Consider the following 23,813-nt stretch of genomic DNA (forward strand, 5'->3'; position numbering starts at 1 on the left):
TTTTTTTGTAGATTCTCTGGGATTTTTCTACATAGGTAATCATAAAAAGAACAATTTCATTTCTTCTTTTCCAATCTTCATATTTTTTCTTTCTTTTCCTTGCCTTATTGCACCGGCTAGGACATCCAGTGTGATATCAGATTGGACATCTGAATTTTAATAGTCACTCTAAACACAAAAGAACAGATCCTAAAATTGTATTTGAATCTGGAAATTCACTTCAGGGAGCTAAGAAAGGCCTCTTGGGCTTAGTACCATTCATTTATCAATGAAATATTTATTGGCACATACCTGTTGCTAAGTGTTAGGACAACAACAAATACAAAGCAAGCATGAATCCTAGCATCAAGTGCATTATAGTTGAGGGAAAGTGATAAGACTGAATAAAAGTTACGATATACGAAGGAGAAAGTGACAAGGCTGGTCAAAGATAGAGCTCAAAGGAGGGAGAGTGTAGAGGTAGGAGGGTATTAGTCACAAGTGTCTGAGCTGGCAGTCGCTATGAAGTTGGGATGGAGATAGGCGATGGTGCAGAAATGGGCTGCGTAGGATTTGCCAACTGAGTGGATGTAGAAACCAAAATCACAGGAGGAAACAATGATAGCTCTGGGGGTTGAGCATAAGGAATGTGGGGGTGGGGGAAGGGAAGTTCCCCTTACAGAAGCCAAGAGCTTAGGGTACAAGCTCAGTTTGAAAGACAAAGAGGAAGAGTCAACAATCAACATTCAGATTTTGAGGTTTGTGTTGAAGACTTCTATGGCTTCTAGGCAAATGCTGCACTGACTGGAACCTGAAGAGCAGGGTCAAGGCTGGATGCAAAGGTAGACCTCGGTCATGTTTCCCCTTTAGCTTCAGTCCTAGGCTCTGAAGCTGTAAATACTAGAGGGTCGGAACTTAGCCCTCCCTGGGGACAGTGACCAGAGTGAACTAGAGGGGCAGGGGGAGAAGGCAATGGCTATGGAGAGGGAGAAAAGACATCCTGCTAAGCAAGTTCACAAACCCCAGTCTCCTGTACAGTCAGAAGAAGGAGCCCTAACACTTGCAGAGGCTGAAAGAAGAGTTAAAGGCCGCAAAAATTTTCTGCATTCCTCCACCAGCGAGGGAGGAATCGAACCTCGTTGTCCAGAGGAGGAGACCTGTACGAGATGAAATGAGATGCCCACAGCTGCCAGGTGCCGAGCTCACATTCAAACCTGTGTCTGCCGGTCATAGCTTGTACTTAAAGAGCATTTACCACGTACCTGGCACTATCTTAAATGCTTTGATCCTCACATAGAATCCTCATAAGAAAGGTGGTTACTATTATTGTCCCCTTGTAACACACAGGGCACAGAGAGATTCTTTAACTTTCCCGAGGTTTCACAGATGGTTAAGTGGCAGAGGTAGGGTGCTCTTCACCTCGGCGCTGTGCGCTCCCCAATATTTTCCAGCAAACCACAGAGCTTCCCAAGCCAATACGTGCTTAACAAGGGATGGTCTTAGAGCACCTGCTCTGAGTATCACGGTCACCTATGATCCACCCGGCACTGCGCTGGGTGCTGGGAATAGGCAGACTTATCGGCCATAACCTCTGTCTTCATGGATCTCAGTCCAGAACAGGAGACGAACTTGTATACAGTAAATACAATATGCGATGTGATACACGGCTCTCTGATGACAGCTATAAAGTCTGTGGGCACACAGAGAAAACAGGCATTAATTTTCGGTTCCCCTGTCAAGAAAAGTGAAAGGAAAACAAATGTGTTTGGGCTGAAAATGTTTACTTTTGATTAAATGCGTGTTGAAATATCACCCAGCCCCCTCAGTCTCTAGCACGTTGCTGATTTTCTTTCTAAAGGGATTCACCCACAATGAACAGCATTGGAAAGATACGAAGCATGGAACTCCTACCTCAGATACACTTTTTGTTTTATTTTGCCTATGAAAACTGCATCACTCATTACAGTGGAAACTAATCATGAGTCTCATCACAAAGTGGATGCCAGAGAAACCTTTACCTTGGTCTAGTCTTACAGAATTTCAGAAACTCCATCATCACCACCAAATGAAAAAAACTTTGAAACCTTTAGATTCTCCATTCGTACCTTGGAAAATGTCAAGTATGTGCATGACATTTACTTGGAAAAGTGTGATCATTCTGTGGTGAAGGTAGGTGTTATCCTTGATAAAACTTGGAAGGGGACCAAGTGTGTGTTCTCCCACCCTTTCTTTCAGATGTTTAGCATGTTATCTTTTAATTGCACTTTAGAATCCCCCCAAATTTATTGAAGAAAAAAGTCTGAAACTCCTTCACACTAAAGTGTAAGTGACTACCACTGGTTTTAAAGTGAGGCCTTTAAACCTGGGGTAGCAGAGGGTGGCCCAGGAAGTAATGGTTAAAGCCATGAGCCAGCATGGCAAATCTCTGACACAGTCATCTTGCTTGAAGGTTTAAGAAGGAAACCTTATTTTATATTAAAATAAATGCAAGTATAATGTAGCGTTGAATATGAAATGGTTAAGTGAATGAATCACATTCAAGCAAATTGTTATAGAAGTACTGTACGTGCGGCAGGCCACTTCTTCCTAAGGCCCCAGTGTCCCGGAATTGGCTCAGCCTCTGCTCTGTCCTGCGAGGGTGAGAATGAGAGCTCTCCGCCTTCAGCAGGCAGGTGAACCCCACCTTTGAGGAGCTCAGGAATGGAAGACTTCGTAGTCAAGGAATTTCCATCCAAGTAGAGATCACAGAAGTGGGCCTGACTTTGGGAGTAAATCTACCATAGCCCTTAAAGAAATATTTTTTAATTTACTAAACTTAAGCAAAAAAGAAAGGGTACTGTCAACAACATTGTACCCATTTTAAATAGTAGCAGTGGGGTATTATATATTTAATTTTGCTTTTGAAAACTTTTTTAGGATTGCCTTCCCTCATTGTTAGAAAAAGAGGCTCATAAATTTGCAATGCCCTGTGGCAGATAAAAGTACAGCCACAGGCATCTTTTTCTCTCAGTATTTTTTTATTCGTTGATGCATCTGTTAATTAATAACAATGAATATTCTTTTTCCGTCCTGTAAACAAAGAATAACACTAAGATTTTCCAGTCAGCAGAACATTCTATCTTACCTCTTCCTGCTTTTGGTGGAGATTTTGAATTCACACATGGACCTTTCCTTAAAACATTTGAAATATATATGAGTGAAATACAGCACAGTCTACACAGATTTAATTTAGAGGAACAGACTGGCTTCAGGTGATTTTGCTGCTGAGAACATCCTGTGAGGTGGGTTGCAATATTTTGCTAGTTTACAGATGATAAAATGGAGGCAGAGAGTTAGAAAGCAGCAGAGTTCGGATTCAAACCATGTAGTCTGAACCCAGAACACTCCATCTACAGTCTTAACCACTGTGGGAGTTGGGCTTGGATTCGCCAGCGTTCTATCAGAGAAAGAGATTTATTATATGGATTTGGCCAAATACAATTGGGGCAGCTGATGGAAATGTCTACATAGGCTGTTATCTTGCCATCTGGCCCTGGAGCTGAGGTCCCCAGGACAGAAAGTCAGGAAGGGAAGACGGATGTGAAGTGGGGAGGGCAGGGACAAGCCGGAGCACAGCACACTGGCCCCCGTGTCTTATTCTCACCACTTCCAAACTTCCAGCTTTGATGATGCGAGAGTCCTACAGGAAAAGCTAAACACGCACCTGGCCCAAGCGTCAGAAAGGCTGCAGGAAATCCCAGGAGGGCCTGGAGGCGCTGTGGCCTGGCTGCTTCTCCACACCCGCAGAGTGAGAGCCAGCGGATGGGTGGCCGTCCACAGGTGCTGCTTCAGCACCAGGGCCCCTGCAGAGAACTTCGTTTTGGAGCATAAAGAATATATTCCTCAGGCGGGCCACGGTGGCTCAGCAGGCAGAGTTCTTGCCTGCCATGCTGGAGACCCGGGTTCAATTCCCCGTGCCTGCCCATGCAAAAAAAAGAATATGTGCCTCCATTTGAGGGTGTAAGGATAGTTAAGTGGTAGAATTCTCTCCTGCCACGCAGGAGACCCAGGTTCAATTCCTGGCCCATGCACTCACCCTCACCTCCCGCCACACACACACACAAATTCAACAAATTGATGCTGCAATAATGGGCTAGTCACATAGAAAAAGAATGAAATGTGACCTCCACCACACAGCATACAAATATATATATGTATATTTGTGTGTGTGTATATATATATATATATATATATATATATATATATATATATGCCTCCATAATTCTCAGCATATTTACTTAATTGCTCACTATCCCTGTATATATCTTTGTATGCACCCAATTCCCTGCCCCTGCCAGCTACCTTCTTGACCCCAGCTGCTTCCTTGTTCCTGGCCCTGCTGGCCCAGCTTAGCTCTGGCATTGCAACCCTGCCCCTTACCCTCTGCTTCTCAGTTCCTAGAGGCATTTTTTTTAAAGACGTTTATCCATCATCATCATCAGAGATTCCTAATTCCTTTTTCTGTCATGAAACCTTTGCCAGACTGGTGAAAGCTACAGACTCCTTTTCAGAAAACAAACAAACAAACAAAATGTTTTTAAATGCATAATATAAAATACCCTGGATTACAATTATATTGAAATAAAGCTCCCCAAGATTTAAAAAGTAAGTGTGTGATATAGTAATACATGTACTTATATAAGTATATATCAATGCATTCAATAGTAAGCTCTAGGGGCAGGTCTTTGCCATAGTTTCTAAATGGTGATGAGTATAGATGATTTTTTGGGATCTCTGAAGCAATGTGTTGTTATAGAAAAAAAATACCTGTGATTTCTATTGGCAACGATAGAGGTAATGTGAGTTTTATGGTTTCTTGCCTTCCGAGGTTTCTTCCCAACATTCGTAATGACAAAAGATATTAACTTTCAGTTAGAAGTTGGCGAAAAATAAAGCTGAATTTTTCTCTAGGTTCATGACCCCCAAATTATATCCCCCAAGACAGAGATTCTAGATTCTTCTAATTTACGACTCTGAGTAATTGATTTCTAACTCTCTGGATGCCTTAGATGCTTGAGACAAAAAAAAGCAATGAGTAACTTTTCTTTACGTGATAAGAGGAACCAGGTTCACATTTCTCATTCGCCACTTGCACCCCTGCACAACCCCCAAGTTTGTGTAGCCAAATCCATATAACTTTCTGTCCCATCTCCATTTACCCCCTCTGGTGATCAGGCAAACACTGCTCTAAATTCCTCCGATCCCCATATTTCTCCAAACCGCCTTTGCCAAAAAAAAGTCCCACCTTTTCCTTTGCATCTCTTATCTATCTTTATCCCTTGGTTCCCAGTTTTCTAATAATGCTTGCAAAATGACTCACAATTCATATATAATGTATGTGGGATGTTTGCAATGTCAGGGCATGAATCCACCTAAGCTGGGATTCAAGTAAGAGGATCATAAGGTCAGTGAAGTAGGTCCTGCAAAGCCAGAGGCGGCCTCCTGTGATGAACTTACCAGATGCAGTGTATCGGATTCCACTCCTCCTAAGAAATAAGAAGGGCAAAAAGGAGCTAGCATTTACTGAACAGTGCAATATGCTAGGGCTGGTGCTAGGATGGCTGCATTTATATTTTCTTATTTAATCTTCAAAAATAATAAATAGGGGGCTATTGTGTTCTCCTTTTAGGAATGAGGAAAGACATTTAGAAGGACTGAGTAACCTGCCCAAGGTCACACAGCATGTTGGAAGTATTTCAGCATCTCCTCCTGTCCCTGATCCACTCCAGCCTGATTTCCCACCCACTGAAATAGCCATCGCAGCAGTCATCCCCCATTCCCCATGTGGCCGAACATGAAGGGTAGTTCTCCATTCTCACTACACTTGACCTCTCAGCAGCCTCCAATATGGCTGACCACTGGCTCCCTGTTGAAACAGTCTCCACCTTTGGCTTCTCCCATACTGCACTTTCCTGTCCCCTCCTACAACTCTGACACTCTGTCTCAGTCTTCTCCACCAATGTCTCTTCTTTTTGGACCTCCTCAGGGCCTCTTCTGTCACTGGGCACTCTTTTCTTTGGCCTCTGACCCCAGTCCATGACCCCCCTGCCCTCAATACCTGGAAATCTTCTTTCCCTACTTGGAGCATCAGGGCAACTAGCATGGATGGCTCCTGGGTGTTTCAAACCCCGTGTGCTCCCAGGTGACTCAAAACCCATCTGTTTCTCCGAGGAACCCTACTTGAGTGAAAAGTCCCCCTCCTCACTGAGCTGCCCAAACCAGAAACCTGAGGGTGGTCCATTACTCCTCCTCTTTCACCCCATAACCAAGCCTCAAAGATTCTACCTCCTAAGAATATCTAGAATCTATTCCATTCTCTCTATCTCCCAGAATCAGATTTCAAGGTACCATCATTGCTCACCAGTATTACTAAGCACTTTCCTAGTTCCTAATCTTGACTTCTTCCAATCCAATTCCCCATTTGCCCGGCTTAAATTTTTCAGTATATTTCCATCATTCCTCCATGTTAAGAGCAAAATCTGCAACGTCATCTCTAAGGCCCTATTTAATCTGCCTCCTTCCTAACTCACCAGACTCATCTGTAGTCATCGCACCCATTCCTCTCTATTCTTCCTTCTTCCAGTTCAGTCATCTGTCTTCTTCCAGCCTCCAAGCCTGTGCACCGGCTGTTTGCTTTGCCCAAAATGCTTGTCCCCGCTCTCTCCACTCAATTACTCCTACTCCTCCTTTGGGTCTCAGCTTAATTGTTACTCCTCAGAGAAGCTTTTCCTAACCACTCAGACTAGGTCAGCTTCTCCAAGACCTTGACATCCTGGACTTTTTTATTGTTTTTATAGCCAATGTAAGTAATCACATCATTAGCTCACTACTTAATGTCTGTCTCCACCGATGTGATGGAAGCTCCACAAAACCACCAACTGTCTGCCACTCAGCTCAGTCCCCCAAAGTCTAACACAAGACCTGACACATAGCTGAAATGTAGTACATCTCTGATTAAATTAATTGCTTAAATTTAGAGCAGTCTCTTTTTTGCCTAACTTCTCTGAACTTTTCTAGAATGATATGGATCAACTGGTGATTTTGTATGTCCAAATAAAATGAATAAGAACCTAGTCTCAATTTGCAACTGACAATGACAAACATTTCAATCAAAGAGTCTGAAGGTCTGTCCCAGTATGCTTTGTTGCTACTTAAATAAAGGTAAGAATGAAACAGTTTCTTTGTGTTCTCCGTGAACATTTGTCATCAAAGGCATTCTCTAAATCATTTATATGCCTAGTGGTTTCCAAATGAGTCATTATTCACTTACCAACAGTGATGAATAGTGCTTTCATGAGAAAATGTTAGCATTTGCAGTCACCTTCATGGTTGTCAAAAGGCACCTTCTCAAGCAACCATCAAAACCAGCTGGCTGGCATGTGACTATGCCTTCTACTCTCAATTGATCCAGGAAGGTTAAATATACATTTCTTTAAAAAAAAAAATCCCAAACCCCAGGTCACACTAGTAACTTCCAGGTAAGGCATGAGAGTGGAACTGATGTGGAGGATCAGAAAGGAACTTCATAGAGTGAAAGGCAGATGATATAATTATCAGAGATCATGAGAAGCCAGGTCAAACCAAATCTGTTTCTGCAACCTGACACTGCCACCAGAGAGCCCTTTACTTAGGTTCTCTGAAATAATTTTCAGTCTATAACTGTTGTGTCAACTTTTACATTAGGGATTTTTTTCCATGCAATGTGTTTCTTTCTTGGTAAAAAGCAGGGTTTTTTTTTGTTTTTTTTTTTTTTTTTAGCTAGCTAGTCCACCTTTTCCAGCAGTTTAAAACTGTGAATAATGTCCAGGATGCAGGCATTCAGAAGCAAGCAGTTTAAAACAACACATTTGAGCTGCCAATCTTCTGCTTTTAGTATCTTTGGTTTGTAAAGGAACCAAAAGCCTGAGATCAGCATATGCTACTGTGCTCAAATAATGCTTGATTTTAATTCTTGCCACTCCATTATGCCTCAGAATAAAAACGACACTGCCATGGAATTAACGATGGTCCTAAAATAAGTTCAAGCCTGTAGCCACTGAGAACAAGTCCTCTCTTCACAAAGAAAGAAGAAATACAAACTTTGAATTCTCAAAGAGCTATGTTCCTTCTCCAGATAACTGTTTACTGAAGCTTTAACTTAAGATATAGGATTCCCAACATTTAACTGACAATGCTAAGTGTCCGTGCCCCCATACTGATGTCATTCCTTTCTAATATTAGCAGCGGAGCAGTTCAGGTTCACCCGGGAAAAAGAAGCATTTATTTTCAGTTGCACAGGAGCAGATACTAAAAATGAACATAGTGAGATTTCCTTCTGGTATATATGACACACATAAAATATGCAAACCTGTGCAGCAAAACTATTTTGAATCACATGGGAAAGGGATTCAATTTAATCGAAAATGTGATATGTTTACAAAATTTTTAAGTACATTCACTTGTTGAGATGCTGAGGAATTAAGAAATAAAATGAAATAGTAGAAAGTTGTTGTTTCTTTTTTCATAATGTCACACAAGATCATGAAGGATTTGAGAAAATTCCATATGGCTGGGGTAAAGAAGGTTTCAAGGCATCCGTTCTTGCCCAGAATGATGTGTAAACTTGGTCATTATTTGGTGTTGTAATCATACAAACATGCCCCTGGACGATACATTTTGGATTCAGTAGCTCAAATGCATCAAGTATTTAAGTTCTGTTATCTAGCAGCAGCTTAATTGGATCAGAGTGAATGGACAGCTACCACATTTCTACTTAGTATTATACAGACATGGACATGGAAAAAAGGATGCACATATGCCATTTGGAATAAAATTGTGTTGGAATTCCAACACTCACCAATTTCCTTGAAGTAGAGATAGTTCCTCCTTCCTTCTCTGTCTGCAAAGGGAATGGCCACTGTCATGTGTTTAGAGTATCTTAGGTGGTAGAAATCTCAGAGAGACTTACACCTGGACAAAATAAGGGCAAAGTACTTACATTCTCAGCTATCCCTCATGCACAGAAAATGCTTTTCACTTTGAAACCAACCACCTGAATTTGTCAACTATCCCCTCTAAAAGGTGAATATATTTAGAGAAAGAGGCAAAGGAAACAAAAGCATCAAGACTCAAGGTGAGGGCATCTCATCACGACATCCCTATTTGTCTGTAACTGGACTTTTCTTACATTTTACAATTTCTAAGGCGTTGGTTCTAGAAAAAGCTGATCTAGGTGTTTAAACAACAGTGGTAAGGAAATGGGCCATGTTTAGTACTTGCTACTATGCAGTTTTTCTTTGCTAACAATTCTCAAGTTTCTCAAGTTTGGTCTTACAAATCCGTAGCAGAGTGATCATTATCTTCTTAATTGAGCAGGCATAAGGAAGACAGGGCAGGTCTCCCCACGTTGGCTGCTAACAGGTTGCTCAGTCAGTACCCATCGTACACCCTTACTTATGTGAGTTTGCCAGGAAAACCTCTGGACTATGAAGTCTTAGCCTTAGAAATGTCTTTTTATGCATAGTTTTCTTCACCAAGTCCCTCTCCCTATTGTTCTCAAAATCACTGGAAGATGCTAAGATTACATGAAAGCCTTTACCTAGATCCTTTTCATCCAATAGTTATGCATATACGTCATTCACACAATAATTATACGTGCCTGAGATAGCTTCCCACCCCAGTGTGTTCCCAGAGACCTCCCTGGCAGCATGTATCTCACCGTCTTTTTACACATTTGCTTTTCTTGTGTCTTTCACTGGACTGTAAGTGCCTTGAGGATAGAGAGCTGCACCTTGTTTCTCTCCATATCCCCGTGTCCTTATATGTTGCCTGGAACGTGGTGATCTTTCAATGACTATTTACTGCTTTATGAATGTTGAAAATCTCTACCTGAAAGGTTAAGTTGTTCACTTTTAAAATTTTTTGCTCTTTTTGTTTTGGTTTCGCCATTTTTTAAAAATTCTTCCCACTATGTAGCTTTTGTCTCCATAGACTCTTATTTTTTTTAAATCAATAGACTTTTAGACTACAAAGATAGCTCTGGCTGTACATCCTATAGTTTTCTATGATACTACTGAAAGGACAATATTGATGCAAATTATTTTCACAGGATGCACCTAGCTGTTTTTCTCTTGTTTGGTAATGCAAAATATCTTTCGCATACACCTTTATGCAATAGTTTCCTCCCAGTTGGACACTTTTAGTTAATGTGGGAAAACTTAGCACCATTGCTGTGAGAGGCAGAGCAGAGTCAGAAAGCAGCAAAAATAATTATGCCTAACATTTGTATACTGCACAACACTCCAGCATACATTATCATGGTCTGGTTCCAAAACCGTGATGCTAGATGAATGACACATATACCACTATCCCATGTTACCAGTGACAAAAAAGAAATTGCCAGAAAAAGGAAGTGATTTCCCCAAGAAAACCCAGGTAATTGTGAGAATGGGGCAAAGACCTGTGTTCCAATTCCTTGCAGTGTCACACTCTTTTTATCATGTTATAAAATGAAGTGTGTTGCTTAGGCAACATTGTATAGACAATAATAATAAGCACAGAAAATAAATATGATATAAAAATGAGAGTGCTAATTAACAACGCTGTCGAGGGAAGAATTGAGGAAGCACCTGGGGAAGCTAAGCGGAGCTTCATTTGGAGAGTTTGTGTTGCTTTGTTTGGGGTGGAAGCAGGGAGGGAAACTGTAGTCTTATAAGATTGTCTGATCAGAGAGAAAGGGATGCACTTTCCCACCATATCACAATTATTTAAACGTCAATTATGACTTTGGAGTCCTACACTAATTCTTCAATACATCCTCTCTCTGAGGATTCCATTTCTTCTTTGACAGCCATTAGTTAGATGACAGGAAATAAGTTGAATTTGAATCCCCACAGGTAAATATCTTAAAGATAAATGAGCACTTGAGTTCCTTAGCACTCTCCCTATTTAGGAAGTGAAATATATTTCTTTACCTTCATACATATTTTGGGATAGAAGAGGAAAAGAAGAATCATTTTTAAAACACTACTTAATATTCTTGTAATAATTTTCTTATAGCTTTTTATAAAAAATATATAATCAAGATACCCTAAAGAGTAATTTTATGTTTATTCCTTTAATAATCCTTATCCATTAGAAATAATATTCTGTTTTAGAATTTAGTCAATCAGCCAACAAATATTTACCAAAGGTCTACCGTGCATCAGGCTTTGTTGATGAATAGTGAATGGTTAATAATGAGTGGTTGGTGAATAAGATAAAATTCTTGGCCTCAAGGCACTTACAATCCTGATTGAGAGAGAGTGACAATAAATATATGAGTAAATAATGAAGATAATTCAAGACTGAAAAAACTGCATTTCATGGGGAATATTTTGTTCTTGTGCTGAGCCTGAGCAAAGGTAGAGCTTCTTAATGCCCAAGTGGTGATGAAAGAGAGGTGGCTCCCAAGACACCTTCTCTGTGGTTTTATCCCTATCATGGCTCTTCTCAAGAATAATGTTACAGAAAATGAGCTATGACATTCATTGTTAAATGTGCACAGTTTCACCTAAGGAAATGATTACCATGTGTGGCTTTATTTTTCTTCTAGGAATCTTGGAAAATCAGGACTAAGAGTTTCTTGCTTGGGTCTTGGTAAGTACCTTGGGGTGTCATGTGGGGTTGGACAAGGAGGTGGGAGGTTGGTGGACACCAGAGTTCCAGTGAAGGATGGCATCTGGTCTCAGGTGAAAGGAGACCCTCTGACCAGCATTTTCCCACTTCTTCCAAGCCTTACCCTGCCCAGAACAGTCCTCTCCCTTTCCAGGCCCATGAGGCTGTGGGGCTCACTGGGTCTTATAAATGGAAAGAAATCTCATATCAAAGCTCACTTTGGAAGACTGGGTCCATGTGCGTCTCCCCGTCTAGCAAACATGAAGGACCTCATGACATGCATTGATATGCTCCCCTCTCCCCTCTCTTCACCTGAGTTTTTTCTATCCTTATTTTTCCTCTGTCTAATTTCCTCATTTATTTTTCTATATTGTTATATCTTTTATAGACTTTTAAAGTCTATCTTAAGTACTTTGGGGACAAGGTGATGATTAGTAAATAAATATTGGTATTCCTTCCTGAAAATGTACATTTTTAGAGAAAAGAAACAGAGATGGCAGTTCTGACAGCATAGGGATGAGTCTGAAGTGGTGAAACCTGGGTATAAGATTTGGGGAGCTATCAAGGCCTCAAGATATGCCTCAGACACTGGAAAGGACAGCAGCCTCAGTGTTAGGGTCATTTAAAACCATGAGGACTGTCACAGTAATCCAAGAGAATTTAATTCAGAATAGTAGCTGAGAAAGTGGGGCTAAGTGCTCAGATTATGGCTACGTTCCCAAAGTAGAATCTGGAAGACATTCAGATGGATTCAATATGTGATATGAGAGAAAAGGGACAGCCAAGGATTACTCCAAATTTTTTACCTGAGCAACAGAAAGCAGGAAGTTGCCAGTAAATGAGACATGGAAGAATGAAGGAGGTGATATTTGTGAGGTGGGATTTTAGGAGTTTGATCTTTGACATATGATGTTTGAAATACATATTAGACATTTAAGAATAAATGTCAAATAGGCAGATGGATATGTGAACCTAGAATTTAGAAGAGAGGTATGGCTAGATATATAAATTTGGGAGACATCAACATGTGGATGTTGTTTAAGCCATAAGACTAGATGAGAACACTAATATAGTGCAGAAAAAAGAGGCACATTTTCCAAGCTCTGGGAATTCCAACATTAAGAAATTGGGGAAATGAGGAAGAGCCAACAAAAAAGACTAAAACATAAATACCCAGTGAGATAGGAGGAGAATGAGGAAAGCATGGAATCCTACAATCTAAGTGAAGAAAACATCTCAAGGAGAATAGAGTGACCAATTCGGTCAAATGCTACCCTTAGGTCAAGTAGAATGAGGGCAAGAATTGGCCAATGGTTTTAGCAACATGGAGGTCACTGATGACTTTGAAAAGAACAATGTGGTAGAGAGGTGGAGGCTAAAGCATGATTAGAGCAGGCTAAGAGGAGAATGTAAAGAGAAAAACTGGAGGTTACTCTTAAAGAATGTGGCTACAAAGACAATGATGTGGCAGCTAGAGGGCAAGAGCTTTCAGGAAGGGTTCTTTGATATATGGAAGAAGTGACAGTATCTTTACACACTGATGGGGAAATTTTTTTTGAGAAGGGAAAAAATGATAATGGCGAAAGAAAGAAAGAAAAGAATTGCTGGAATGCTCTTTTGAGGAGAAAGGACAGAATCTAGCACACCAGAAGAGGGGTATTATGAAAAAAGGCAGAATATATGAGCTCTGAGGCTGGTAAATGGGTTGATATGGTGGTGATGGTACCTTGTAGAAGTCCTCTTTTGATTGCTTCTGTGTTCTCAATGGAAATAAGCAGCAAAGTTATCAGCTGTTAGTGAAGATGGGAAGGAGATGTTGGAAGTTTGGGGAGAAAAAGAATGTCTAGGAGACCAGAAGAGTGAATGGACCAGGGGTGCTTCATGGTGGCCAGACAGCATTAAAGACCTGCTTGAGATTAGTGCTGATAAATTTGCAGTGAAGCCATCACCATGGCTGTGTAGGTATTTTCCAGCCATCTGTTTTCAGTTGTGCAAGCTCAGGTGAGGTTTTCAAAGTGTATAAGATGAGAAAGAGAGTTACAAAACCTGAGGGTTTGTGAAAAGATGTGGCTGTAATGAGTATAGAGGAAAATGAGGATGGGGCCAGGAAAATGAGCCAGCATCCAAACTGAGAAAGCTGAGGGAAAGTAAAAGGGAGTAGGATCAATGAATGGTGCAGCCCAGAAGGATCTAAGCACAGTTGGAGTAAGAGTATTAGAAACATTAAGCTGGAAGGAAGATGTTTGAAATTGAAGTCTTGGAAGGGTTTGGGTTTTGGTAGTGAGCAAAACCTGGAATGCGTCCATTGTGGGAGTGACTGAGGTTGGGTTGAGGGCAAGGAGAGAAACTGTGAGATGAAAATGCATGGAGGATCATTTCGGGGGCCATGGAAATCACTAGAAAGAATGGCAAGACCAGCATTGGAGTGATTGTTAGTGAAGCTAGAAGCTAAAATTGTCAAAGAACAAGAAGAAGTGATTTGGGGTGGATTAGTGACTGCAACATAAAGAGCTTGATGTGAGATTCAAAGCTAATAGAGGGGGCTTGGAAGGCAAGAGTGCTCTTGACTTTTGTTAAATGGAAGTGGGGAGACCAGGGAAGGGAGGGTCGTGAATGAATAAAGCAAAGTGGCAACTAATTCTTCCCCCTCTCTCTGTATTTCAAAGACATGGAAGGTTTTTGATGCCTAAGTTTTTCTGGGTCTCCATGATGGTCTAACTTGGGAGGTAAGGGTGGTCTTTGTTCTCCATAAGTCTTAAGGTCATTTGATTTGTTTAATGTGTGACTCTGGACATGTTACCATTTACTTGTATTTGAAAGACCCTGGAGATTCACTCTCAGTGATAGTCTTTACTGAGTTTTTTTTGAAAATGTGCTTTGTGGTAAATAATTATTCACTATTCATTTTTGAAAGAAACTATCTACAAACATGTATCAAGAAATATAGTGAATTTAAGAAACTATAAATTAAAAAATAGGGTGAAAATCATTGATCAATTATCTCAAAGAGTCAATATCTATGGTGGAAAATAATTTAGTAAATACAAATATTAAAAACTCAAACAAAAAACCCTTGACTACTATAAATTCTGTTGTCCATGAAATGCCACAGCCAATTGAGTTTCCCGAGGACCCTGAAGTCTTTAGAAATCCAGTGTGAATGCAGGCATTTTAGTCAATTTTGAAACAGGCTTGATTCAGAAGCAACAAGCCTTGATTTGAATTTCAAGTTTTTCTGAGAGCCTGAACACATGTGATAAGACTCCGAGTGAAAAATTGGAGGAAACAATGAAGTTCATGGGGCTGACTGACTTCATTCAAAACAGGTTAACAAGCTTGACAGCTGAAATAAGCATTCTTCGAGAACTTCTCTCTGAGCTGCTTCTGTATGCCAGAAGAAACAGAAATTTATAGAAAGGAATAATGCACCAGCCTTAGATAATTTGTCATGCTCTGAAGACCCTAGCTTTCATATCCGAGTGGGACTAGGTTTACTTCTGTAGATTGGGATGTCAGTTAAGTCATGGCTCATGTTCAACTGAGGCTATGGAAATTAAATACTAAAATTCTCAGACAGTCAAAAACTGCAGATGTCATTTATTGAAATATTCTAAAGGTCATAGTTAAAGCTAACAATTCTGATTTCCCTCTCCACCAGAGAAGAACAGGTTAGGGATTTCTTGCCCTACCCAGCTTTCTTTTTCTAAACTAAGAGCATGTGTAAATTAAGCATAAAAGTGAAATAATTTGAGGATGAACTGAAGATATGGCTTTGCCAAGGAGAAAAACAGAAAAATAAAATTAAGTGGCCAAACCCACCTGTGGGTGGCCAAGCCTTGCCCCATTTGTAAATGTTTTGGTTCCTGCCATCAAGACCTGACATCAAAGAAATTAATGGGAAAGGCATGAACCTTCCAAAGAGTCAGCCCAAATCATCCCTTTCACAGGAGGTGGGACTGTCTTCTGGGAAGAAGAATGGAATTTATGTATTTGTTCATTCACTCATTTACTCCTAAGCAAACATTTATGCAATCAGGAGCTGTGCTGGGTACAGGGTTATCAAGATGAAAACTACATGAACACTGTACTCAAATTGTTGACAGGGTAGTAAGAGTTAGACATGCAAAAATAAAAAGACAATACATTTGACAGATGTGCATAACAGAGCATGAAGAAACCACTCAAGGGGAAGGTCTCCTAGGGGCTTTGGGGTAGCTTCATGGGGGAGGTGCCATTTGAGTTGAGACTTGAAGGGAACCTTCATCCAGGTGGAGAAAGGGGGGGAAGAAATCAAGACAGAAGGAACACCAAGAACAATGGCCTGGAGGGAGACCCATGGAGCGGGAGGTTCTTGGGGAAGCATTAGTCTATAGAATATTGTAAGTGCAAAGTGTTGGGAAATAGAAAGAAACAAGACTGGAAGGAAAGCTGGACCTGATCCAGAGAGGCCTCGTTTGCCTTGCTAAAGCATTTAGCTCTTATCCTCTGGGTCTCTGATGTTCCTCCAAATCTGAAGGTTCCACAGTCTCAGGAATGCTTGGAAGATGAGGAGGAGGCAGGGTTTCCCCTCTTTCCCCTCCTCCTTCCATCTGCCACCACTTCCAGCAAAGCAACTCCACTTTTACTTCATATTACGCTTTGAAGAAGAGTGTCCTTCTGCCAATAAAAAAAAATCAAAGTAAAACACTGCCTTAAGTTTCAAGGAAACAGCAAAAAACTTTGATCAGCGGTGTAACACAATCAAATGGATTAGAATTGTTTTCTGGCAGCAATATGAAAGATAGAACAGGAAGGGGTTGAGACAGGGAAATTAATTAAGAGTCAAATGATGAGCTGTGGAGATAACAATGTAGAGAAAGAAGGTAATTATTTAGGAGGAAGAATGAAAAGGAATTGGTGATCTTTGAATGCAGAGCAAGGGGTCTCCCTGAGTGGAGGAAGATATACAGGGTCCTGGACTGGGCACGTAAGTGGACGGGATGAAATCACTAAGAGGGAATGAATGAGGGAGCAGGGAGAAGGGGGAAGCAGAGCACTGAGAACAGTGTGCAGAGGTGGTGGCCTGAAAGACTGCTAACTTCTGGCTTCAGAAAGCCAGTGGTCACCACTGAAGAGAGATCTGGGCTGCAAAGAAAGACTTGAACAGCAACAACCGTGAAACCATGGCTGTCATGGAGGGTTCCTAGAAACATAGGTAATAGAGGATAGTCTGGAACCCATTGCCTTGTGGGCTTCCTAAAGGTGGGGACCGCTTCTGCTTCTCCTTCACCCCTGTTGTACCTCCAGCAGCTCAAAGTAATGGGTGCTCAAAAATATTTACCGAATGCATGATTTGATACATGGATAAATCCCACTAAGGAATGGCAAAAGGTCCCCTAGCTAATAGTGGCAAAAATCATGACTTGTTGGGGTCCAAAAGCATATCAACACAGAAAAAGAGAAGTTCAAATGGAGGTGTGGTGTGGGGAGGGCAGATGGAGACAGATCCGGCTTCGGGGTTTGTCTTAGCAGAAAGGCACAGTGATATGAAGTCCTGGCCGGGTTGAGGCCCATAGCTGTCAGAAGAGGGCAAGGCTCTTCCTCCTGTCATTAGAAAGAAGAACCTGTTCATACTCTGAGGGATTCCACAAAACCTCACATTAGGAGCAGGAGGCCAGGCCCATTTGATTCATCCGTGGGAGATGACACACCACAAAGGGGCAGCTGCTCCCGCAGGTGCTTGGAAAGCCCTGCCTTCACACTCTACTGTTCACTCCAGGTGGACGTGCTTCTTAGAAGATCAGATGCTTGCAAGAAAGTCATGTTGCTGATTTTTAAAACATCACACAGGTGTACATGGCAAGCTGAACAGTCAGGTATTTATAGGAAGTGACAGAGCACAAATGGGGTCACTTGCTCATTTTTCAGATGAACACATATTGAATCTAGTTTAGAATAGCATATTCCAAATGGAGTTTTCTTGGAATGTTCACACATCAAGAAGGGCATTTTAGGCAGCCCTGGCATTCCAGGTTTGGTTCGGATAAACAGTGAAGATGAAGTAACACCCCATGCCTTTGGGACACTCTCATATGGGTCTCAAGGCTATAATTCCTGGGCACTGCAAAATGATGCCATCATTAGCTTCTGTGTTCTTTTAGACAGCACTTTCATACCTCACCCTTGAAAGAATGAAGCAAGAAGCAAAATATTTAATATCTTGGTGAACCTACTCTGGGTTTCTCAAGGAGTGTTTCTTATCAACTCTGGCTGCATATTGGAAGTACCTGTGGTGCTTTTAAAAGTGTAGACAACCAGGGTCCATCCAAGACCTTTTGAATAAGAAGCTCCAAGGTGAGCTCCAGGCATACGTGGTTTTAGAAGGCTACGCCAAGTATTCCAAGGCAGTGTCAGAGTTGGACACTGTTGCTCTAACCAGACAGAAGGAGATGGCAAAATGTGTGAACCAGAAGCTGGTGAGCCAGGAGACAGCAGCCATGAACTTTACCTCCTTGCTAGCAGCTGCCCCCCGCTGACACCTGGAGCTTGTCCAAGCATCCCCATTTAAACTAGACCCTCCAAGGAGGAGAATCTGCCCAGTTCGGGACTGGCCTCAGGGAGTCTTTGGAGTCCAAGCCTGGGAAAGCTCCAGGAGCAGGCGAGTTGAACTGACCTTCCCTGCCTTTCAGCTCCCGTCAGCCAGGGCACAGTCTTGCCTGATGCACCTCCCTAACCCAGGGAACCTTCTAGGGCAAAGGCAGATAGGGAATCTTCAGACTAAACTGTGTGGGCTTTGTTTTAATGTGCTGCATATGTGCAGAGTATACTCTTGGCTTGTCTCCCTCTGTCTTAGAGATGCTCACTCGGCACTAAATATTTTGACAGTTGGAGAACAAGACATTAAATATTTAATATGGATGGTATTATTTTATGATACCCTTTGTGATTCCAATTCTTGTTGATAAGGTCGATGTAAACTAGCCACCTCACCTATTATTGTAACCACATAACAACAACAATTTATAGAGTGCCTCCAAGACACTCAACAACTTTAAAAGGTACAATTTCTTCCCCCTCTGAGTTTACCAATTTTTCTGCATAACTCAGACGAGTGAATTGTTTTAGGACCAAAATATCCACACATTTAAATAGTGCATAAATATTAAACATACAAGAGAATTTTAGGCTTGTCGTTTTTCCTGGAAAGTCTTACTTGAATAAATACCATTATGCAGTACACATTAAAAATAGATGGGCATTTATATTTTCCCAAAATTAAGATATTTTTTCCTACCCTTCCACATTCACGGATAAAATCCTTCTTAAGAATTGCTGACGATTTGATTGTCCTCTGAATTACTGGTGACTGTTGGCCATATATCTTTGCCTTCACACATGAGAGTCCAATATGAGCTAAGAGAGAGCAGAGGTAAGATAATGGGCAGCCTGAAGTCAGAGTTTGGGACTCAAGGGAGCGCTTGAGAAGAGAAAGCTGAAGAAAGAAGGTCCTCTGGACAGGGGTCTATATAACTCTGTTCGCACGCACACACCCCCCCCCCACTCCTCATCTCTCTCGGTGCAGCCATGAAAGGATGAGTAATCCCCACTTGCTAACCTGTGATTCAAAAATGAAACAAATGGGTGCAGTGCCATCAGGTAGAATGGGAGAGATGGTCCTCTCCAGGCCCTGAGATGGACAATTTTCTGGAACTGATAACAATTTTAAGGATTGTCCCACTGAGGAGCATCACAATATTGAGAAGGAGAATCATTCCTTGTGGTCACTACTCCTTTTACAGGTGAGAAACACAGGCAGGTAGAGTAGAAGTACCCTGTCCATGGTTGGTAGTAGAGGTGGGAGACTCTTGATTTCCCACCCTGCTGCTCCATCCCCTGCCTCCCACCAGCTACCCCATCCACCTCCAGCCTCCAATTGTGAAGAGCCACCACTATCATCCAAGTCCCTTCACATCCTGGACTTCAGCTTCTCCTTGAGAAGTGAATCGCTGGTCTAGATACGTAAGGTTCCTTCCAGCTCTTATAATCTGCACTGTGGACAATGGTCAAATTCAGCGTAACTTTTAATTGGCTGATGGGTGAAAAATGTCTTTTCTCTACTTTAGAACTAGAGCATGTTAGATCCTGAATGATGCCTGACATCACTTTCCAGATTTAGGTAGGACAATGACCAAACAAAAGCTCCACAGGCAGATTGGGGGTCCACAATCCATGTCTCTTGGTCTACAATCAGGCATGTAGTCCCTGGTAAGAGATTTCAAAGTAAGCATGCAATTGAGCACAGACTTCGTGTGTATGTGTGTGTGTGTGCATACATATACATACGTATGCCCTGAAAGGAGCTCCTAACTCCTGCCATTCCCTCCTCTGCACATGCCCAAAAGATTCCATGAAGTTCCCATAGCTCCTATAGTCTAAGAAGCCTAATCAAGGCGCACCTCCTCTATTTGCAGCCCATTCATACTGTTTTCCCAGAGTTCGCCCTTGGCACACTACATTTATAAAGATTATTTTCCTACCCCTATGTGACTTAAAAACCCAAATCAAAATTTCATAATTTCGATCAACAATGCAATTAAACTCTTTTAAGAGTGAGCAGGAATGGGGAACTCAGTTGGAGTCCTGTGCTCCTCTAGTGAGCTCAAGTTAAGAGACTGCAGGGCCACTGGGCAACCACCTCTGGAACAGCAGCGTGAATGCCAAAGAAATAACCCTCTGTAGGTCAACACATTGAGAGGAAGTGTGTGTAGATTCACACATATGCCTTACAGGCCACAGCTGGATGGAATAGCATCCCAGTGCTTTTTAGATCTGTTAGGTTTAAATCAATTGGAAAATATTCAATCAGAAAACCTTGCTAAAAGTGTGTGATTGTGAAGACCTTGTTCTGATGCTCATTTCATCCACGGTATGGACAGATGAATAAAAAATATAGATTAAAAATAAAATAATAGGGGGGAAAATGTTAAAATAAATTGGGTAGAGGGAAATACTAGTGGTCAATGAGAGGGAGGGATAAAGGGTATGGTATGTATGAGTTTTTCTTTTTATTTCATTTTCTGGAATGATGTAAATGCTCTGAGAAATGATCATGGTGATGAATATACAACTATGTGATGATATTGTGAGCCACTGATTGCACACCAAGTAATGGTTCATACGTTTAAAATGTTTGTGTTTGCATGTTGATTGATTTTATTAATAAAAATTTTAAAAGAAAACCTTGCTAAAATCAGCTTAAACAATAACAGGAATGTCAAGGCTCATATAATGAAGCCCATGGACTGTGGACCCCAACAGGGCCTGATCCAGGGATCAGACTATGAGCTCCGCAAGCACAAAGTTGGTTCCTTTCTCAGGCTGCCCTCAGAGTCGTAAAATGGATGCAGCAGCTCCAAGCCTCAGATCCCCCTGGCTCTGATTGGCTTTTGTATCCATTCCTGAACCAATCATCATGAGTAGGATCAACCCTATTGACTCTAGTCAACCAAGAACCACTCCTGAAGCTATAGAAGGGTTTAAATCCACCCAAACTGCATGCTGGGAGTAAGGAGAAGGTATATTCCCAAAGAAAATTTGAAGTGCTCTTACCTAAGGAAGGGGAGTCATTGCTGGACTATAAACAGATGACCACTATGAAGAGTTAAGAAGAGATTTCTGGACCATAGAAACCCCTTTTCCCTTTATGTTAGCTTATCTGAGCCTTTACTTTGTCTTTGGTAGCCATGGTTGAAAACTAAAATTCTCCTTTTATATAGCATGAGTTTGGTATGACAACTCCTGTTTATCTTCTGCTACTTCAGTTAGCCTGATGGACAAAATTTTCCTTCCTTCTATTTTCCCTTTAATCTTTTACTCTTTTTTAAATTAAGCGCAATTTATTGAGGTATATCATACATTGACATACCATATAATTATCCAAAGTGTACAATCAGTACTTTTCACTATATAGCTGTTCTTTTGTCATCACAATCTATTTTTTAAACATTTTCATTACTCCAAAATATAAAAATAAGAAAAAATAAAAAATGAAAGTGAAAAAGAACACCCAAAATATCCCATCCTCCCAAATCCCCCTAGTATTTACTTATTTTTTTGTGTGTCTTTTTTTTTCTTACTCATCTGTCCATACAATGGATAAAGGGAGTGTCAATCACAATGTTTCCACAATCACCCAGGCACACAAAGATCTATAGTTCTTCAATCATCTTCAAGAATCAAAGCTATTGGATTACAGTGCAACAGGTTCAGGTACATCCTTCTAGCTATTACAATACACCAAAAAGTGAAAAGGAATATCTATATAATGCATAAGAGTAGCCTCCAGAATGACCTCTTGACTCTATTTGAAATCTCTCAGTCACTGAAACTTTATTTTGTTGCCAGAGAGACTTAGACCCTTAGGAGTCATGTCCCATGTAGGAGGGAGGACAGTGAGTTCACTTGCTGAATTGGCTTAGAGAGTGGCCACACCTGAGCAACAAAAGAGGTTCTCTGGGGGTGACTCTTAGGCATAATCATAAATAGGCTTTGCTTCTCCTTTGCAGGAATAAGTTTCATAAGGGCAAGCCTTCCCTTTAATCTTGAGGGAATAGTGAAAACTGTAGCTCTTCTATCTTCATCCTAACACCTGCATTATGAAAATATGCATAAGAGAGGATCCACAAGAGCAAAGCAAAAAATATCATCAGTGCTCATTTTATATCTGACAACTAATTAAAATGAGAGAAGTAAAAGACTACCTAACATGTAATTATAGAAAATGGGTGATGAGGTAATGAGCAGCAGCTAAATTGGAGCTGACAGTAGAACCATGGGGATTTCTTTAGGCTGAAGAGAAGGAAACAGGAAGAAGAAAGGACCTGGCTCTCTTTACTGGAACTCAAAACAAGCTTTCTGCTAGGTTCATTTTGTTTTTCTTCTTACCTTGCCTCCCCATCGCTCTACCTCATGCTCCACGTTGCCCTTTCCTTTGGCCCTTACGGAGCCTTGACTGTAGCCCAAAAGCCCGGTTTCTTTGTGCAGGGACATTTTTTTTTGTAACTTTGGCTGAATAGAAGAGCTTGTTTCTGGAAATGACCCTCTGTCTGATTTTGCTACCTGTCACACCATTCCCAGGATGAAGGAAAAGAGCATAGCAGTCTGCCTCCCTTTCCACACCTCCCAGAGAGCTGATTGGCTGCCCTGGTCCCAGCGCCTCAGAGGTAGCCTGCATCTTGGCTTATGAGCGCATAGAGGGCATAGCCTGAGACTGACTCTATTGTCCTTTAAAGCTCGGAATCCTGCACTTCTGCCCTCATTCATTCACTGGTTCTTGTACTGCACAAAGATGTACCAAACCCCATGCTGGGGAAACATGGGAGAAAGACATATCAGGCCCGCCCCCCACACAGCCTACATTGGTGGGGAGAGGGGTAAGGGGTAGTGGCCTGATGCCCGGGCCGGATTGGATACTTCTAATACATACTTCCCACCCCCAGAAGCCACCCTCCCTTTCTCCTCATGATGTTTGCTGATGATAACTTTTTTTAGCCTGATGTGTTTCCTATTGGGTTTCCAGGTCAGAACATAGTGGCTGGAACAGAGAAAGTACCCATTATATGCTTATTTATGGACTGAATGAATGAATCACAGAGTGATCAGTGCTCTGAAAGAACGAAGTGCTATAAGAATACATATGAGGGATGCCTAAAACCAGACTTGGGGAGATCATGAAAGGTTTCTTGAAGGAAGAGATATCTGAGCCAAAGATTGAAAATGAGCAGGGGTAGGAAGAAATAAAGTGAAGGAGGGAAAGAGGAAAAGAGAATCTAAACAGTGATGTGATAAAGGTGGGGAGACTGGGAGAGAGGAGGAAGAAACAGATTAGAACCAGAGACCTGAGGTAAGCCTGGCCACTTCCTGGCTAGAGGAAGGCTCGAATGAAGAGAGAGGTACAATACCCAGAAATGGCACAGAAGAGGAAGGGGAGGCGAGGAGAGGCTGCTGGAAGCAGCGGGGTGTTAAAGATGAGCATCTGTCTGAGTGATAAGGGAAAGAAAGTCATAGGCATTTGAGAAAGGAAGCCACAGGCATTTCTTACTGTTGAATTTCCTACTCAGTCCTCAGGTTGTCGCTTTTGACCAGCCAAGTTTAGGTTAAAGGCTTCCCATTAGTTCCCATCT

At 41.5% G+C, this 23,813-nt stretch overlaps 1 protein-coding gene and 1 long non-coding RNA gene across 5 annotated transcripts in view; one reads left to right on the forward strand and one right to left on the reverse strand.

Annotated features, from left to right (window-relative positions):
- Positions 1-23,813, forward strand: part of KCNAB1 (potassium voltage-gated channel subfamily A regulatory beta subunit 1) — a 443,831-nt gene that overhangs the window by 310,920 nt on the left and 109,098 nt on the right. For both annotated transcript variants that reach the window (XM_077160853.1, XM_077160854.1), the window contains exon 2: positions 11,591-11,634. In XM_077160853.1, the coding sequence (XP_077016968.1) occupies positions 11,591-11,634 (44 nt within the window). The remainder of the gene's footprint in view (positions 1-11,590; positions 11,635-23,813) is intronic.
- On the reverse strand, positions 946-22,804 carry LOC143684157 (uncharacterized). 3 transcript variants are annotated; one of them, XR_013175879.1, is made up of 6 exons: positions 22,576-22,804; positions 19,552-19,681; positions 18,926-19,044; positions 9,716-9,885; positions 8,855-8,967; positions 946-1,669 (listed from the first exon to the last, which is right to left on the reverse strand). It is a non-coding gene; the product is annotated as an uncharacterized LOC143684157 (long non-coding RNA). The 3 variants fall into 3 exon arrangements; XR_013175881.1 differs by lacking the exon at positions 946-1,669 and adding an exon at positions 5,230-5,504; XR_013175880.1 differs by lacking the exon at positions 9,716-9,885.

This window comes from Tamandua tetradactyla, chromosome 5 (genome assembly GCF_023851605.1).
Source record: "Tamandua tetradactyla isolate mTamTet1 chromosome 5, mTamTet1.pri, whole genome shotgun sequence".
Lineage (NCBI taxonomy): Eukaryota > Metazoa > Chordata > Mammalia > Pilosa > Myrmecophagidae > Tamandua > Tamandua tetradactyla.